Raw genomic sequence first — 20,094 nt, 5'->3', positions numbered from 1 at the left:
TTGACAGCCATCAGAAACATCTTAAATGTCAACAGATTGATTTTCATATTTACTGCATCATATCCTATAGCTGGGATTCAAGATCAAGCACTTGCAAACACTGAGCTGGAGTCTTTCCTTTTCTTGTGTGCCATTTCACAAACTGATTTTGATACACAGTTGAATATGGGAAACTCACCTGAGTTTCAAATGCAATTCACTCCCCTGAGCATTAAAGGCTGCTTGCCATATAACATGGGGGAAGAGCAGGAGCAGATATAATCATCTATTTCAACCCAGTTAACAGAGAGCGTACACATTTTTCAAATTCTAATCTGTACCAGCTGAATTTGAGAAAAGTCAATATTACGACTGGTAGCCATATATATATTTACCTTGGGCAGAAGATATAGAAGCATGATTAGTCACACCAACAGGGTAAAGAACAGCTTCTATCCATGGGCTGTTAGGGTGCTGAATGAAAAGATAACAACAGGGCAACTGACTTTCGGGTTTGGTGGGTGTGCGTCAGTAAACAAAGGGAATTAAGACTGGAGAGCTGAGTGGGGGTGCTCGTGTAATATCACTGTATACAAGTTGTACAAGTGACAATAAAGTATTTCAATTTCATTTCAATATATATAGCCTCTAAATAGTTTCAGTGTTCTAGACATAGGAATTTGCTAGAAATTCTGACAAAATAAATAACTAGTTATCTTATGGAGATATACTTCAGTAGCCCTTCATGCATGACCCATTCTGTTACCCCATCATGGGGCAACTTGTCAGGAGAGAGGGGCTGAGTCTATAAGATGAGTATTAACTATGGCATAGATAGAATTTCCCTAACTTTGACACTTTCTAAAAATTAAATCTTTCAACTTAATTAATAGCTTCTTTTTATTTCATTTTTTGCTGCAAAAGAGATACCTGGTAAGTAAAGTGTTACCCCTTAGTACATTTTTGATATGGATGGAATTCTCATACGAATTATTGAGTATGCAATTTTATTTCTCAGGGGGGGGGTCCTTTTTCTACCATCAACCTTTTTCCTGAAGTCTCTAGGAGATCCCATGACTAGAGAAAAGGATCCAGATTTTGACTGGGCATCCTTCTTTCCATGCCTGCTTATTACTACTGTGAGAATACAAGACCCAAGTATGGGTGGAGGAATAGGTGCCTGGGGACTGCAAGCCCATTACCATGAGGAAACAGTTGATGATAAATTGTAGGACATCACTGAAGATGTTTTTGCAAGCTTGTACCTATGTATTCTAGGTGGTGAAGAACAGATCTCGTGAGATTTGCTGGAGCCAAACAGAAGCACTATTAAAACAGAATCAACATCACTCTGAGCAGTGAGCTGCAGGCTTAGCACCTTCTCTGGAATAGTGAAAGAGAAAGAATTTATATGGGAAACACTTTGACAGCCTTCCCTGACCTGGTGCCCTCTAAATGTTGCTAGACCCCCAACTCCCATCAACCCCAACCAACAAAGTGTTGATTTCTCTGAGAACTACAAGAATTCCTTAGTTCCTGCTGGGATTTGCTATTCACAGGCAGGAGGAGCCAACAGTGACAGCTTACTGCTTTCCTCACACAGCTGGCTTTTGCATATTTGGCACATATGCACCGCATACAGGACCTGTTTCTGCATGCAGGTTGCATTCTCTGCAACAGGGCATTTGATATTACATTGCTGAAATGCAAATATTTGGGGTTGAGATGTCCTCTGTCAGAGGGCCCAAGTACAGAAGAATACACAACCTGTGTTGCAATCACTGTGTACCATGAAATAACCTAAAGTTCCTCATCATCGTAAGAATCATAGTACAATTCCTATCTGAACCTTCTAAACAGCAAATGAAGGATAAGTCTTTTAGAAAACTCCTGTTGTATGTGTCTTAGTCAACTCCGCGTGATACTTGTATATTTCAAATTCCCCTTCATTGCTACTTGAACATAACACCTTCAGGCTTAAGGAAAAACTGACTCCTCCTCATCATAAATGTGTTATTGAATAAGTGGATTCTGTTTGGTTCTTTCCATTTGTAATCTCTAGTGGGCTGATGTTCTATGTTAACATGTGATGACTTTAAAAATTCAAATAATGTCAACACTCTGAATCTGGAGTTGTTGTGTGAATTCTGCACCAAGTGGATCCCCTGGTTTTCACCATGGCAAACATACTAAAGGAACTGTTTGTTGTGGCATTGTGAAAATGTAAGTTCATACAGCTGTTACATATGAAGGACTCCCTACACAGAAGCTTCCACACAATTTAGGTTTAAAGCAGCCACTATGTGGCCATCTAAATTGAGATTTTTTGTTGTTAGAAATGGAAATTGAGACATTTGAGTCAGAGAGGGCTCTCAAAAAAGGGACTGTGTGCTTCTTTGGGGGGAAAAATCTTAGAATATTAAACCAACAAGAAGTCAAACAGTACAGTTTGAAGGCTGTTGAAACAATTCTACATCAATTCTCCTTTATGAACTGCTTCCATTAGCTTTGTAAAAATACAACACAGTCAATGATTTTACTGAAGCAGGATAGAGCAAGCAAATCGCACACAGAATACTTAAGAATCTAAAAAAAATGTTTTTCTAACACTCAGATCTGTTACTTCATGTAAAAGTTAAGTGCAAGTGTTTACTCAGGAGTAAGTCCCAGTTCAATGGGGATCACTCCCAGTGTGTTCAGGATTGTAGCCTTTATTTTTTAAAATATAGATTTAGAGTACAAAAATAGAATATTCCAGCTTCTTATTGACTAAATGTATTTGTGGGTGTTGAGCTTCTGTATTTGATGCACATGATAAACAATATACTTCTTAACTGTTTTTTTGTCAAGGCCACCCAGACCAGTCACCAGCATGAATGACACATTGTTCTCCCACTCTGTTCCCTCAGGAAGCCCTTTCACAAACAGAAGGTGAGTCCTCTTCCTGATATGTTTTCAAATAAGAGTTCTCAAATACCTGTTTTATTGTATAACTTCTTCTCAAACTTCATGAAAGCAGTAATGGAAAACAGGCATAGAATGCTCAATATCTTCATTGTTTTAAACTGAGAAACTAAACTTATTTGTTACATTAAAATCTCCACTTTTCTTCCAACTCTGCTTTGTTTCATCAGGTTCGCTACATCCTGTGCTTTCAAACCATGCCCTGGGTTCAGAGATGCACGTGAATACAGGGACATAACATCTCCACTCCAAATCACTGATCTGTTGGAGGCAGAATGAGCAACAACCTCAATGACTCCTTTTTTCTCTCCTTCCTCCTCCTCTCACAATCCTCCCTTGGTTATTAAGCCAGTTTTCTGTGACTAACAAACTAAGAAACAGCAATTTAAGTATTCTATACAAACCAGGATTGTGAACCATAGTTGGATCCTAGTTTGCAATCCTGGTTTGTAGGGAACACTTAAATCCAGGGAAACTGTGATATAACAAACCAAGAAGTTACCTCTGAAGATGAGTATACAAGATAAGGAAAAATGAGTCATTGAGCTTGCTATTCATTCTCCAACATAGCATTGTTTGTTGAAATTGAAGCATTGAGTTTGATCCATAGAGTTGCTCGTTTAGGTGCTTTTTTCCTTTTTTATTTTTTTGTTCTAGTGACGCAGAATTAGGGATGTTTGGGGAACTTAGTCTTTGCAAATTCAGATATGAACTGACCTGATCCACACTTCCTGGACTAATGTGCAGATGAAAATATAGCTACCCATTGCATTTAGCAGGTCTTGACAAACAAACAATCATGTATGTTTTAAAATGCATGTTTTAAGAGGAAATACATTTTAAAATACATATTTAAATGTGATTTTTGTGTGCGTGCATGCAGATTTCTTTTATTTTTAAAAAATCACAGATTAATGTGGAAATGGGCTGCAATGCATCTACAGGTGAACCCATGCAAAAATTACATGGACCAGAGAGAGAATGATCCGTTCATCTCTAATCAATCCAAGTCAACTGTGACCATAGAGATTAGCAGTAGGACTGGTTTGAGAAGCATGGCCACAGTATGGAACGGGTTGGGATGCAATCCATAATCAGTTTAATCCAGAGGATTGAAGCTTCCACAAGATACATCTGAAAGTATCCTTAGAAGCAGACTGTAGGCACATAAATACCAAGGAACAGATGAGGACCTGCTGCCAAGTTGTTCTGATATGAAAAAACACACACAATGATTTAAGGATTCTATGTAAGCTGAATCCTGGCAAACACCCAGGATTTTGTGTTTTTTGATAGCTTGCCACTGAGATTGTTTAAGTCACCCTTCACAATTCCTTTTATTGCCCCTCTAACCTGTCATTTGCTCTTTTGGAGCAGGGCTTGCTCAGTCCCTTCCACTTCACTGTCTTTTTCACAATTTGCTCCCTCCTTGCTGCTCTTGCTTCTTTTCTCAGACTCTATTCTAACATTTCAATCACTAACTATCCTCCTACGGCCTTTAATTGCATCCACTTCTTTGCCTCTAGCCTCCCCCTCTTTCCCCCTAACCAGTGTTTTTTTCTTTCTCTGCACTGCTTCACTTATACTCCTTTCTGGCTGTGTCTCAATTTCTCTGACCATCTCTCCTCACTTTCCCTCCTTCAGACCTTCTGCTCCTGTTGCATCCATTCTGCATTTATTAAGCTGCAGGTTAGATGTCTCCATGTCTTACAGAGTATTGCTCTGGCCCACCCCAGGGGCAGACTCTGATAATATAATGCCCTCGGCACAAACAAAATTGGGCACATCCCCCAAATATGTCTTATTTTCACAATAATTCATTTTGGCACAGTTGCTTTTTAATGGATCGATACGGTGGTATTATTATTATTATTATTATTATTATTATTATTATTATTATTATTATTTATTTTGTGCCCCCTCAGCTCAGTGCCCTGTGTGGGCGAAGCACTTGCACTACCCTAAATCCAGAGCTGCCTACCTGATCCACCTGGCTTGCCTCCCTGATAGCAGGGCAATATGTTTGCCATCCTTTGTGTATTTAAGTAAAGGAAGATTCCAAGATGTTTGCTGAAATGGCTTGCTAGGCAGGATTGAGCCTCTATGCTAGCTTCCCAGTAGGTTGGCCACTATTGCTTCCCGGAAAAGGAACAGTGACAGGGAGGTTGGCCCAATGCACAGGCAGGAGCACTGGATTGGCTCTGCCTGAGTGTTTGCCCTGTGCCAACCTCCCTCCCACTCGCCACTCTCCATCCGAATAAGCAACAGCAACCCACTTGGCCAGAAATCCAGCATAGCAGCTTTGCCTCACCTGGTAAGCTGTTTCTCGATGTTTGTATGCAAAGGTTGATTGTACTCCATGTTCAGGTACTATGAATTGGGCATGGGTGAAATGACAATTTCCTAGGTGCAAGGAGGCTTATTACCTGAATATTGAGGTTCAGTCCCCCCTGTTATTGCCAGCCAAATTTTGTTATCCATGTCAACTGTTGTCCTATTCTGTGATGGATCCCAGAGGTCACTTGTCTACATTTTCTTTGAACCTTATGTTTGTTTCCCTCTCCCAATGACATCTCAGTGAATTAATGTACAGTTTGATCCAATCGTGGTGGGGTGTGTTTTTTTTGTTTTGTTTTTTTGGTGTGTGTGTTTTGCTTCCAGTCCTTATTAATTTGAAACCTTCATTCGTTCATTCATTTATGTCAGTATCCTATCCACTATGGCTGTAAACTAAATGCTTTCCCCACCAAACGAATCCCCATGTATTTCTGTTTGCACAGACTGTTAATGAGATTTCATTGTTTGAATCATTCAGGTTACATGAGGGTATAAATGTAGCCAGTCCTGTGGCTGATGAGCACTCTCTTATAAAGCTGTATGTAAATCAGCTTCACAACAATTTACGGTCAGTATAAGAAGAGCACTAAACTACTAACTGATGTAGTTCTGTAGCTAGTACATTAAAATCAGTACATTAATATATTAGTCGTTCTTCAGAAGTACTAACGGGGGTTGTTTTTTAGACAAAGGAATACTGTGGTTTTAATGAGACTTCAAATGGATCTCATGCTGAGCTTGAACCGTCCTTTTATCTTGCATTTTGCACAGGACAAGTATTTAAATGAATAACATGCACTTGCCACAGTTTAACCCTTAGGTCTTCTGACCTGTCTAGTTTAATTTTAGTGCCTTTCCTCCAAAACGCATCTCAAAAAGAAGCTACATAATCCTCACAAAGGCACACCAATTCACACAGGGATGCAGCTTCCCACATATAGTTGAGGTTGGCTTGGCAAACCAGTTACAGAGTGGGCAATGTTAAATTATGTACAATCAGCACAGCTGTGAGTGATGCCTCTCAGTGTCCCTAATAGCCAAGTGGACCCACTAAGGACTACAGAGGGTTAAAATAGAAGTCGTTTTAATGGTGTGTTCGAGTTCTGTGCTTGGAATTCCCCATACGTTTTTCTTTACAAAAGCAACTGCAGTGGCTCTGATCCAGACTGACAGCATGGGGATAGGATTTAACCTTTTCATCTGGTGCTGTTTCCCTGCTGAAATATATCACACACACACTGCAGCTTGCCACTGACGCTGCCATTTGTGAAGAGACATTGAAATACTGTATACTGTAAACATTTAAGTAGATGGTTAGTTGTGCAGAAGTCTTATTTTAACATAAAACTTGGAAATCTATAAAACCTGCTTTTTATTTCAGCAGTCCTGGGTGTTTCTTGAATGTTATTGCATATATTCTGTTGTTTGTGACCCTGACTTACTAAGAAGGTAACAAAACAATATAGTAAAATAGCAGCATCAGCATCTTTTATGTTATAGTAGTGAAGAAAGTCTCGCATAAGTGTGAAATGCCTGTATAAAATCAATGCATTTAATATCACTTGAGTTCACTGTACACCACATATCTCTTGCTCTTTGTTCACTGTGGACATTATATTTTAGAGGAGCTGTACTCTTTGACAATAATTTACTATCCAGTGTAATGAAATCTAATAGTCTATCTTGCTCTTTCACTTTACTTCCCATAAATATTTTTCCCATGGAATTCTAGTGTATAGCACTGATTCATATATTCATCAGTGATGCTCAAATAACTTGGTGCTCAAATAACTTCCACATAAATATTCTGGTGTTGCCCCTATTTGTATGGTGAAACTACCTGTTCTCCATCCCCTACTTGTGGGCTTCCCAGAAGCACCTGATTGGCCTGATTGGTTAAAACATGTTGACTAGATGGACCTGTTGGTTTCCTCCAACAGGGCTAAGTTTATGTTCTTAGTCACGTATATGCAATTTTGGAGGTCTAGGAACAAGCATAAAAAACTGCATGCATGAACCATGCCTATCTTGATTTTTCACACACTTAATTAAAGCCAGTAAGTCCACAGAGGGAATTTTTACAAGTGATGTCAAGAGCAAATTTTATCACTTGTGAATTACTGTGACATAGATATTGAGCTGTAAACTCACTTTAAATTGGGCCAAGGGCTCAGAATACGAATATAAATGTGAATTTTAAATGTTTGATGCACTGTTTTGTTTATACGTGAACGGGCACAATTGTGAATGGAAATTTTAGTGCCAATTCTGTGCTCTTAGGTTAGAAGTGGAGAAATTATATAATGATGCAAATGTTCAGAAAGTAGCTTTGTAGCATCTATGCAGAGATGTGAAATTTTAATGATGGTTTCTGCATGCCATGTACAAACACCCCTATTTTGAACACTGGGTGTTAGACTCAAAGTTACTTTGTTAAACCCCTGGGTGCTTTTTCTGGGACAGGATTATTATTATTTTTAAAGCATGATATTTTCACTCCTGGTAAAAGCAACTAAGAGGTTACTGGTCAAAATGTTTAGAAACAACAAGCTTGGACAAGGACCATAAATGATCCAGTTAACTGTGAGTGTTAAGACTCATTTCAGAAAATGGTAGATGTCACACTCTTTCTGTTAGATAGCTAAAAGCATACTCATGCCATTTTTATAACTGAACAACTAAAACCAAACTGTTACGTCAAACTGATATAAAATGTAAGTTAAGATAGGAAGAAGTGAATGTGTGCGCACACAATAAATTGTCAGTCTTCAAAGTAATGGAATATCATCCTACACTTCCATTAATATATTATGGACATGATCTAATTGTGAAACTAACCCCATGAGCCCAATGAGTCTTTAAACGTGTGGTTTTTTCCTGAGCAGGAGTTGCCTATGTCACATAACTGAGGAGACTTTTATCATGGCTAGTCTTATCCTCTGGTCATTACTACCATTTTGTGGGACTGAATTCCATATCTGAACTGTATTTGTCTGTACTAACATTCCAATTCACCTTTACTGGATTGCATGGGTTCTAGAACAATGAGAGAGGGGAAAATAAATCTTGCTATCTATACTTTGAATACTTATATACTCCTCTACAATGCCCACTCTGTTTCCAGAGTAAAAAATTTCAGGTGTTGTAAAGTTTCCTCTTTCCAGTCCTGTGATCATTTGCCCTTTTCTGTACCTTTTCCACCTGTACAATATCATTTTTGCGGTAGCATTTGTATAGTCCATATCAGCTAATGCAATGCTAGGCTAGCTCCCAAGCTTTATTATTAAAAGAGAGAGTGATAATAGTGTCTTCTGGGCCTAGGATAGGGAGCCTTAGTATGTCCCTTATTGTGTTAATGTTGGAATTATGCCTTGTTTAACTAGGTTGAAACAAGATTTCTCTTCCATAGCTTAGCTACTGCCTTCTATTAATATCAAAGTATGTTTTTTAAAAAAAAACACCCTTTTTCAGGGCATGTTTGCGACTGAGAAAAGATTTCACTGATACAGTGCTAGCACAAATATTTGTAAGGAAGCAAGATCACTGGCAGTCTGAGAAGTCTAGAACAGGTGGTGATTTTTCTCACCTTCATAGGAATATGGCATCATTTTGATTTGCTATGTTACTTAAATACTGCCTCTCTTTGCACTTTTATTCAGTTAGTTGATGAAAAACGAATGTCAACATACAAGTTACATGATATAGCTGAGAGCTGAGATGAAATCTCTCAGAACATATTTTTCTGAAATGATTTCTGGGACATTTCTTTTTCTCACCTAACTAGAAAAAGCATAACATCTCAGGAGAATTTTACCTAAATATTCTCGGCACTTTTTTGTGTCTGGTGGTTACTGTCTACCTGCTTCCCTTGCCCTTGCCCCCACCATACAATGCACCAGAAAAATATACTAGTTCCAGTGCATTACAGAGAGTGCGAAATAGATAGCCTATTTGTACACAGTTGTAGATAATCACCATGTTGGAGAGTTTTTTACTTGCTTGGGGGATTCCCCCACCTGCATTCTACAATGGTATGAATGCACCACATTGACTCAGAGATCTGTGCATGCATGGTAAGGCCACCCATGCTGCAAAAGCCTGTGTCACCCACAAGATAAGTAGAACTGGAGACTGGAATCTGTTTCAGATTCTAGAAGCATGAAAGAAAGTCCACAGATAGATAACTTTTCTTAAGTGGTACTGAGTGGTGAACATAACCAGGAACAAACACTGTATCATTTGTAACCTGACGTGTTCACCAGGATCCTGTGACCTAGATACAGATAGGCCCCCCCACCAATGTGCATATGAAGTGCTGCTCGTCTACTGAAATTTGAAGACTTACACTGTGTGCGTGGAACAATTCTCCTTTACATAGAACATTCCCAGTATTAAAAAGAATAGCATATTCCCTTGCACTCATGGAGTTCCAGTTGAACAATGGAACGCCACAGTTTTTCATATAATTCCCACTATGTGAAGCAGATATCACTGATTTCATGGGAAACTGCTTCCAAATTAGTGTGCTAAAATATTCTCTTCTAAGCCATCCATTTCAATGGAACCCAAACAGACTTCAGTCCCCATACTTTAGTAAGTAAAGGGTTCTCCTCCATTATACCACAACTACTTTAATCGCCTCTTATACGGTGTTGTAAATGGAGAAATCCATTCCTCTACATGGCACACAGCCCTTTGGCTATAATATGCATCTTATTTATAATAGCTGGCATGAAAAGATTGCTATGGAATGGAGAAATCGGAATGGAAAACCTGGAGCTGAAAAGAAAGTATTTATGCCGTGTTTCAGAATTGCATTAAGAAATGTTGTGATTCTGTATATATTTAAACATAAAAATGCAAATGTAAAAGAATATAGTAACGAATAAGCATGGTAGAGCACTATATAAGATCGTGATACTTTCCTATGTTTAAATCAGAGGTCATTTTAAAAATATTTGTTCAATGTGAACATTTTCTTGGAGATCATCCATAACGGGGAGAATATCCTTCTATAATGGCAAAGAGAAGAACTGTGTCTTAACTTCATCCCCACCCCGCCTAGCTGAAATGCTACCCTAGAAAATGCTTTCTAAAGAGTTGGCAGCATAAAGTCTCACTCCACACAGTACGTGGCTTGCAGCTTAACAAGTTAAGGCTGCAAACCTAAATGTACCTTCCTAAGCTCCAATGAGCTTGGTGGATTTTATTTTCAAGTGGATATGTGTAGGATTGCAATTTAAATAGGGTTTTAGAAACCATTTTGGCAGAAGCTTATGATGTATCAGCTTCCTCTAAAATGTTTATAAATCAAAGAAGTAGACTTGTAGAAAATCACCATTCTATTTTGTACAAATCTGATAATCCGTTTTAGATTTTTAGAGCAATTTTAGCATTATCTGTTATTTAAATCACTTACCTATGTTGTAGAGTTCAGTGGATTTCAGCCTTCATGGTTTACTGTCTTAGTTGTCCTGTCTCATTAACTAGCTCTCCTTACAAGAATAATGAAGTAGAGCAGAACAAATTGCTGGCTAGGGCTGCTCCAGCTTTTTTGAAAGGCAAAGGGTAAGTTTTAAAAAGTGCATCAGTAGCTTGCACTAACACAACTAAAGCAAATGCCTTCTCCTCTGATTATACTGTGCATTCCACAAAACATATCAATGGCAGAATTTTAATTTTCTCATAATTTATCTGCCAGCTAGATTAAGCACAAATAAACAGAGGCATATGAAATATAGTAGCAGACGAGGTCTTGCTATGACATCTTAAAATACAGGTAATTCTACATTTTGATGTAGATTTGTGTATGCTTAGTTAAATTTTGCACTTCAGTCCTAAGAGCCAATCTATACAGATCGACCGATAATGGAGTGCACAGTTCGTAGGACTGTAGCCTTTCATTCTGTATTGGGGAAATCGGGTGTTGTAGCTGCTTGGGCGCCTAGGGTGGTATGAGCTGCCCACAGGGCAGGGCGAGCAGAGCTTTCATGGAGGCCGCCTCTCCCTCAGCTGTAGGGCAGATGCAAGCCTCAGGTTGCTGTTTCAGGCAGCTTGGAGCCTGCAGGCACCCGAGCCACCACATCACTCCCAGGAGAGACATGTGGTTTACGCTGTAAGTGCCGCCCCCACAGTGTGGTGCCCAGTGCGCCCCCACCCCCCAAGCTATGCCTCTGGCGGAAATCACATGTTTGTTTGACCCCCTTGCATCAAAACATACCCAGCCACAAAAACCTTGCACATTGTGTGAGAGTGTTCTAACCTAACCATTAGTTTGCTAGGTCCAAAAAAACATTTTGCATGGGCAAGCATTCTGACATGAAGTCTTCTACATATTATTTGAAATGGTTCGTTCTAAGAACTGTGTCACGTGGTCGTTGGTTTGTTTCTTTTTGCATGTGTAGATTGGCTCGCCTGACTGATGTCAGCTGAATTCCCCTTTAAAATAAGTGTGCTTAGTATTTGAGCTAAAGGTTGGCAATTTCTTATATTCTAAGTTATGCTTCATTATAGCACTAATCCAAGGCCAGATCCTGCATGGTCCTTGAGCATCTCTGCTGCTTTAGTTTTTGTAGGTGCTGATATTCTTGTCTTGCAGGCCCACTTTCTTAATATCTCTAAGTTCTACCTTGATTGGATGGAATTGATAACCATTTCAACACTTGTTTTATGAAGAGAGAGAAAATACATTTGACTGCTCATTTACAAATTCCCATTTCACACTCTTACTTGCTCCTGCTTTCTCTGTTTATTTCTCTTTGTCTGTCCGGACTATACCCTTTTCCCCCCAACCCTGTTTCAGGTTACAGTATAGCCTCGATGTTGCAGACAGGCTGGCTGATGAACATGTTCTCATTGGGTTGTATGTCAACATGCTCCAGAACAACCCCTCACGGTTAGTGCAGGCTGGGCAACTTGGTGGGGAACTTTAGAGACGAATCCAGGCCATTACAGAATGCAACTCCTCAAAGGACTGTGCAGAAACTAAACTGACTGGCCTGGTCCTCATTCTATTGGATTTCAGCAGTGTTAAATATTACAAACAGTAGAATCACTACCATGCACATTGATTTGTGTTAGTCTCTAAAAGGCAATCATTAGTGTGCTTATCAATATTATACATACTCTGACCCATTTATTCTACTAACTGATCAACTCGGTGACAATCTACATGAGCCACCACAGAACTGCTGCATATGTAAGGAATATTCTGAAGTTTCTTTTTGTGTGAAATCTGTATGAAAATTCTCACATCCAGTTGTCAAAGGCAAATGATTTCACTGAAAAGACACACATGACCACCACTCTTCAGTTCACATAAAGTGTATGTTAATCATTACATATTGATCTACAACTTTCTTATATGGAAGTGACATCTGAATGCCTTGATGAATAGGCAGCATTAAATCCAAATACAGTAATCAGCATAATTAGGTGTTTTTTCAGATTGTACTGTTGGCAGTGGTTGTTACTAATAATTGTTTCTTTTGTGCTTTTAATGTGCATATTGCTTTCCTGGCTTTATGCTGTTTATACCTAAAACAGTTGTTTCAGATAAAGACAGTTACTTAACCAAGCATCCAAGGGGTTCATGGCTAAGCAGAAATTTCATCTCAAATCCCTCAGGTCCAGCACCCTATCAGTTAGTCCATGCTAGAGTGTGTAGGACAGAATGCACAGATTCAAGTATTCTTTGGAGTATTTTTCCAAGTGAAGAAATACAATGGTTGAATAAGAGGACTTTTTATTTGCCTGCTCTGTTGCCGCTGTAGAGCTGTACGTTAGACTGATCTCAAAAGCAGTTGATAAAAGGTTGGTTGAAAGCATGCGGTGTTCCACCCTATAGTGTCTACAGAATAATGAAGGCTGGGCATCACACTCATGAACTATTTAAGGTATGGGATCATGACTGAAACTTGGTTTTGGATTCTGTAAAACACAGCAGTATTTAGAAGGACGTCTTTTTCCATATAAGACTGAAAAGCTCCCTGTGTTGTGACATGTGAATATATCCTTTTGCATGGTTAGATAACTGATGGCTATTTTCTGAACAGAGTGTTCTGGTATAATCAGCCACCCTTCTCTGTCAATGCTTCTTGCTAGCTATAGCCATTTACTTGTCAATTGTTTTTTTTATCAGTCAAATTGAGGCCCATTCCTTTTTGTATATACTTGCTAGATGGAGCTGATGTAGTTTGAGTCCACATGCTCAGTGCGCAGAAGAAACTGTGTGCCATGATAAACCCTTAAATTGAATGCTTTTGAAGGTTTGGATGGGTAAAGAAACAATGAAATGTGTAGTGCAAAACATATGATTATTGACATTCAAAGATTTCAGTATTAACGTACTTGATTGAAAAGAGCACCAGTCATTCCCATTATATTAACAGGCAAAATTAGCTAACAGACTTAACCATGTATTACATAATGCTTTCTGGTAAGGAGTGAAGAAGTGCATCGTTCTGAATATTTAAGAGCTCAGGCAATATGTTATTCCTGAGCATTATATAATTTTTATAGACTGGCATCAGTCCAGATACTGTCCCTCTGCTAATGTCTGTGGTTATGCATTTAATTGGTAAGTGCATTCTGGCCATAAAGTTTTTGTACAGCAGGCCACAAAGTTCCCAGCTCTAACTAATAATGGTCTGCCGCTTGCAGTCTAAGGAAGCAAAACCAGCGTTCACTATGTCCACTGATACTAGGACCAGAAGCAATTTATTTGAAATTGCAAAGAGACAAACTTAGATAAAGGTTTAGGGCAACTTTTCATAACAAGTAATGGATCATGCAGAGTAGAGACAATTGGGAATCTTCCATTGCCATTTGAATGCAAGCCACGGCTTTATCCAATACAGGTCTGATTGCTGTTCAGTGTGGTAGCAAATGATCACATGTAGCAGCAATGACTGATACTGCCACAGTGCATGTGGTCCATTTCCAAAAGCCATTATCATCCTAATGAAATACTAACACTAAAAAAAAATAAAAATCCTCAAATAAAGCAAAACAGCGTATCTTCACAGATGCTAAGATAACATTAGTTCTGAACTCTACATACTGTACAGCCTCATCCAAATGGTCTGAGAGGCATCAGTGATATTGAATGGATTGCTAGCTGCCCTAGCCTGCTGTTGTATGTTTAATGCACAGAATTTCTGAAACTTTCATGGCATGGAAATAATATCACTTGCTAATCTTGGTGCATCAACCTTCTGCTAAGAGACGTATTTACAGCAGCCAGTTGAAAAGTTGACAACTCCAAGGATACTCGCAGTTAAATAGGAGTAATGTCCCCAGAGGGCTGCACTGACATGAGAGACATAAATGATTTCAATCAATCAAGATATTTGAATAGCCAAGATTGAGGCGTGTTGGTTCCATAAACATTTTTTCTCATGCAAATTTCAAAAATGAAATGTACTTTTAACTTGCATTTATTTTTGGCATGTGGGGCCGGGGAGTAATTTTCCTTCAAATCAGAGTGGCTTGTGTTTATTGGAGTGTGGGTGTCTTTGTTTCTCTTCCCAGGCAAGTGTGATATGACTAATTTGTTTGAGCCATCTAAGTTGACTTCGGGTGAATTAGCACACTCTAGTAGTCTCAGAAAATCTATCAACTGAGAAATAGCTAGTGGTGTTGCCTTGCCCTTTTCCACTTGATATCATACAAGTATATATCAAAATAATACATAGATTTACTTTCTCCCACAAACTTGCAACCACAGTGTCCAAGTGTATGTTCCTATGTTCTGTTGTCATGACAGCAAACAAGTGATGGAATTGTCACCTCTTGACTTGCCTAGAGGAGAGGATGTATAGGATTGTTCTGGTTTTCCATCCTATCTAATGACTTTTCCCATCCTATCTAATGACTTTTTCACTACGAGAAGGATTTGGGATACCCCTGGCCTTTCACAGCATATTTGGAAGCAGTTTTGCAAAAACAATCAGCTTCCACCCACCCCCGTTCAGACACATTTCCTATTGGAAACCTTTACTTTCTCCCACAATTCAATAGGCACGATTAGGCATGCATGGATGATTTGGAAGGAAGAATCCTGCCTTCAGCACCAGACTCTGTGGTAACTGTGGTGCAGGTTCAGCTATTCTTCCTTATTTGTGACTAGCTGCTATCTACTCTTAATGGGAAAAAGTAGAATACTTTTCTTGGGGACAATCTTGCACCTCCTCCACCCTTCCCTTATCACAGTTCGCACAATTCAAACCATGGCTTATTGGGAACAAGCAAATATGTGGGTTCCTAGAAAGAAGATCACAACCACATCACTCCTCTTCCGGTTCTGCTGCACTGCTGTGAGCTAAGCCTTGATTTGGTTTAGTGTTACATTCAAACTTAGGCTTGATCTCCCCAAGGTTTGTTCTATGGCTTACTGCTCTTGATTTGTCACAAGCCTAACTCTGGATGTACTGCTAGGCCAAACCTTGGCTTATCTTATAGCAGCGCAGGAGCAGTAGAACCAGAGGAGGATCAACATGGCCACTGTCTTCTCCCCAGAAACCCCATGTTTGCTTGTGTGTGCTGTGCCATGATTTTGCTTAGCAGTGTGTGTGTGTGAACCAGGCCACTGTGGTCACAGTGTATCTGTACGTATAAGGACATAGACATGGGTTGCATTTCCAACAGTGTCATTGTGGGCCCTTCATCTACTCTGCCTTGCCATGCTTATTTTCTTGAACGCAATCTATTGATTTTTTAAACTTAAACTTATCATATATTCTGGTGCTTAATTAAAAACTATGTGACTGAAAAAATTGCCTCTAATAAGTTGTCCTGAATGAAACACTTATCTTCACTCTTCCTCAAGTGTTGTTTCTTTCACATTTTTTGTTCAGTTTCAGTTTTTATACATTCACCATTTAAGCAGATGGTTTTTACTGAAGGATGAATCCATTCTCATGGGGGTGGGGAGGAGAGAGAGAGAGTCTGTAGCAAGACAATCTAAACCATACACAGAATTCCCAGGGGTCTCTTACCTTGCATTTAGAAAACAGTGTGTTGTAATGTAGAAGATAAAATTTGCAGAACTTTGCCTCATCCCAGATTCAAAGAGAAATCTTGCGTTATCAACAAAGCTGAAGCATTTAAATACATCATCAAAAAGTTTCATATGAAGGAAAATCTCATACAAATACATGCCCATATGCCTCATAACTGTATTAATTTTTAATTGGAGTAGTCCTGGTTAAAGAATTGTTATTGACATTAAAACCAGCATGCTTTACTTCATTTAATCAGTAGTTTAGGCTGCAGTTCTAAACACACCAGGGAGTCGGTCACATTAGAGTGGGACTTGCCTCTGACTAAACATTCATGGCTTTGCACTGCTAATTCAACTTAAAGCTATGCAACACAATTCTGTTTAGCAGGAAGTCAGTCCTACAGTGCTCAGTGGGGCTTTCCCCCATGGAACAGAGCATAAAAACGGAGTCTTAGGCTGTAATCCTATACTCATTTACCATGGCATAAGCATCACTGAGCTCAGTAGGACTGACTTCTGAGCAGTCAATAACCATTAATAAATTATAATAAAAAGAGGACTGTCAACCAGTTTAATTTAAATTTAATCATTTATTGACAATTCATCTATTAATTTATGTATCACCGAAGCATAATTATAGGTACTCTTTCATTACCGTAAAGACAGTGTGAGGAATCTTAAAATCTAATAAACTAGGGTTAAAATCCTGGGGTTGTAACTAAGGTTACATTTACCTAGGAGTAAGTCCCATTGAACTTAATGGGACTTACTTCTGAATAGATGTGCATAGAATTGTACTGTAATGTTACCACTCATTGTTAGGAATCGATATACTTAATTTTTTCTTCAATGTTCAATATTACAGTAATATATTCGAATCACAGTAGCCTAAAAGAATAAGCAAATGTGCCGTTAGCTCCCTTTGGGAGATAGTTATAACATGTTCACGTAACATCAAACATGAAAGAAGATATTAAAGATATTTCATCTTCAAAATAAAAATATTTTACCTTCAAAGATAAGCCTTCCTGAAGGAGGAAAATAAATTTACTTGATTCTTAAAAATTCAAAATAGCAAAGAGGCCATGCTGGAAACATAAGAAAAGCCCTGCCAAATCAGCTCCAGGTCCAGCATCTAGTTCCCTACCGTAGCCAGCCTCCTCTAGTATTTCCCATGGTGTTTAGAGGTATACTTGGGAGCTGCATTTAGGTGGAATGGTTTATAGCCACTGATAGACTTCTCCATGAACTTTGTCAAATCCCCTTTGGAAGCTGCCTCTGTCAGCATGTATCACAGCATCTTTTAGCCATGAATTCCATAAGTTAATTGTGCAATATATGAAATGCTTCATTTTGTCTGGCCTGATTCAACTGCCAGGGAATTTCACAAAGTGATCTTGAGTTCTAGAGTTTCAAGAGAGAGTAATTTTCCTCTGTCCACATTCTCCACACGATTCATAATGTTATTAACCTCTATTATGTAACCTTTTTTTATATAGGTTATGGAATATTTTCCTCTCAACCTATATATTAATGTCTCTCCCACTTTTCCTTGCCCTTCCCTCACAACAGTTTGCTCGACAGCCCAAACCGTCTAGATGAAGAGCACAGACTGATCGCAAGGTATGCAGCAAGACTGGCAGCTGAGACTACTTCATCAGTAAGTGGCTTTCATTAGGAGAAGGTGGTTTTGTTTTGTTTGAACTTGCTGAAATAAAAGGGTTGAGGAAAGCTACCACTATCCCCTGGGATAGGCTTGTTTACATAGGAGGAACTATCTCTAGTCATGCTGAAAGATTAATTGGCACAAGTCTAGAAGTCACTGCAATCAATAATAATAATAATAATAATAATAATAATAATAATAATAATTTATTTTTATACCCCACCCATCTGACTGGGTTTCCCCAGCCACTCTGGGCTGCTTCCAACAAAAGATTAGAAATACTTTAAAACATCGGTCATTAAAAACTTCCCTAAACAGGGCTGTCTTCAGATGTCTTCTAAATGTCAGATAGTTGTTTATGTCTTTGACATCTGATGGGAGGGTGCTCCTGGGGGGCGGGCAGCACTACCGAAAAGGCCCTCTGCCTGGTTCCCTGTAACTTCGCTTCTTGCAGTGAGGGAACCGCCAGAAGGCCCTCAGAGCTGGACCTCAGTGTCCGGGTTGAACGATGGGGGTGGAGCCACTCCTTCAGGTATACAGAACCAAGGCTGCTTAGGGCTTTAAAGGTGAACACCAAAACTTTGAATTGTGCTCGGAAATGTACTGGGAGCCAATGTAGGTCTTTCAAGACTGGTGTTACGTGGTCTCGGCAGCCACTCCCAGTCACCATTCTAAAGGCACATGACTACTCAGAAGGAAGTCCTATTGAATTCAGTGGTGCCTGCTCCCAGCTGAGGTGGGTTAGGATTGTCGCATTAAAGTTGAAGATTGGAAATACTGACATCTCTGTGAGCATACATGATTTCTGGCTGCTACCACAGCAAATGCTGAATCTCTGAGGCTGCTTTGGCAATACTGCAGGGGCAAAAGCAAAATCCAAGGCCCATCTGCCACATAACACCCTTAGGACAAGAAGGTCCTTAGCGGCAGGTAGGGTTCCCCATCACCACTACTGTTCACTTTGTCCTTTAATCCTCCAAAACATATTCCTGCAAGTATCACAGGCAGAGAATGGGGTTTCTATTTCCAGGCCTTGGATTGCCTCAGAGAAATGATCCAGGTTTTGAGGGCTCAGGTCATTTCCAAGCTAATCCAAGGGGACTTTGGAAGAACTCAGTCATCCCTAAAATAGACCATGATTTCCAGTTAATGACAGACATTATTCCCCCATCCTTGCTGCATGTGCAGCACAGTTTCTCACTGTAAAAGCTACTTATCATGCTTGTCATACTGTGAGACTTGTCTCTGAAAATTATTACATGACAGTTAAAGGGGGAAAACTACTGCTGTAGAGAGAGTTCTCTTGCATCAGTGGAACAAAATATTGGCTAGTGCCACCAAGCAGAGGTTTTTCAAGAGATTTTTCAGAGATGTTGTGCCACCCAGCTGAGGACCTTCTCCATCTAGGAGAAGAAAGTGAGATCATGCTCATTATGACTTATTTGCTAAACACTTGGGACAGTAAAATCACTTGAATCCATAGCTACTTATGTGCAATTCTGATTAAAATACAGCCAGTGAATACATTCAGAGCATTAGTTAGATTTTGTTGGGTATGTTTTAAGTGCTGTGGCCTCAGGCCTCTGTGATGTTGTCATTCCCCAACTGACCCTGTTCAATAATGCCAGGACTGCTTCAGCTGTGCTAGTATTCTATTGATAGTTAGCAAGTAATGAGCTTCTTCCCCCTCCCCTTGTTACTCATCTCAGTTGTCTTCTAAATGGGAGGAGAACAGCAAATTAATTATCACAGTACCTCTCCAAGGCTGAGAGTGTGCAGTCTATAGCTTTGCCACTGGAGCACCAGCTGCAATGATGAGGGTGATGCCAATGGCCAAAAATTATCCTGACGTTTTGATTACTGATTGTGTCGTAAACCAAGGAGTGCTTCTGTCATGAGGAGGAGCAGGGAGGGAGATTGATCACAAGGTCTTCTGAGGAAATTCTTAACAGATACTGTCAATTAACCAAGTAGTTATGAGAGAAGTGTGACTGGATGGAATGAAGGCCAAAATAATTTATGTGAGCCAGAAATCAGTTAATTGCTAGTCACTTTCAGTGCAGTGTCTCAGATGTATGTATTTGGTTCTTCCATCCAACATCACACCATGGTCACACAATTGGATTTCCCTTTCTTCTTCTTCTTT

The 20,094-nt window shown here is 39.4% G+C and overlaps 1 protein-coding gene across 22 annotated transcripts in view; it reads left to right on the top strand.

Annotated features, from left to right (window-relative positions):
• DTNA (dystrobrevin alpha) overlaps positions 1-20,094 on the top strand; it is a 179,494-nt gene that overhangs the window by 134,680 nt on the left and 24,720 nt on the right. For 13 of the 22 annotated variants that reach the window (XM_081918507.1, XM_081918496.1, XM_081918499.1 and 10 more), the window contains 5 exons: positions 2,830-2,910; positions 5,759-5,848; positions 10,771-10,848; positions 12,083-12,175; positions 17,855-17,942. In XM_081918507.1, coding sequence (XP_081774633.1) covers positions 2,830-2,910; positions 5,759-5,848; positions 10,771-10,848; positions 12,083-12,175; positions 17,855-17,942 — 430 coding nt within the window. The remainder of the gene's footprint in view (positions 1-2,829; positions 2,911-5,758; positions 5,849-10,770; positions 10,849-12,082; positions 12,176-17,854; positions 17,943-20,094) is intronic. The other 9 variants (XM_081918512.1, XM_081918506.1, XM_081918508.1 and 6 more) reach the window with 5 other exon arrangements.

This window comes from Podarcis melisellensis (genome assembly GCF_964234715.1).
Source record: "Podarcis melisellensis genome assembly, chromosome: 7".
NCBI lineage: Eukaryota > Metazoa > Chordata > Lepidosauria > Squamata > Lacertidae > Podarcis > Podarcis melisellensis.
The sequence above is the reverse complement of the archived record's forward strand: the minus strand, read 5'-3'. Positions and strand labels throughout refer to the sequence as shown.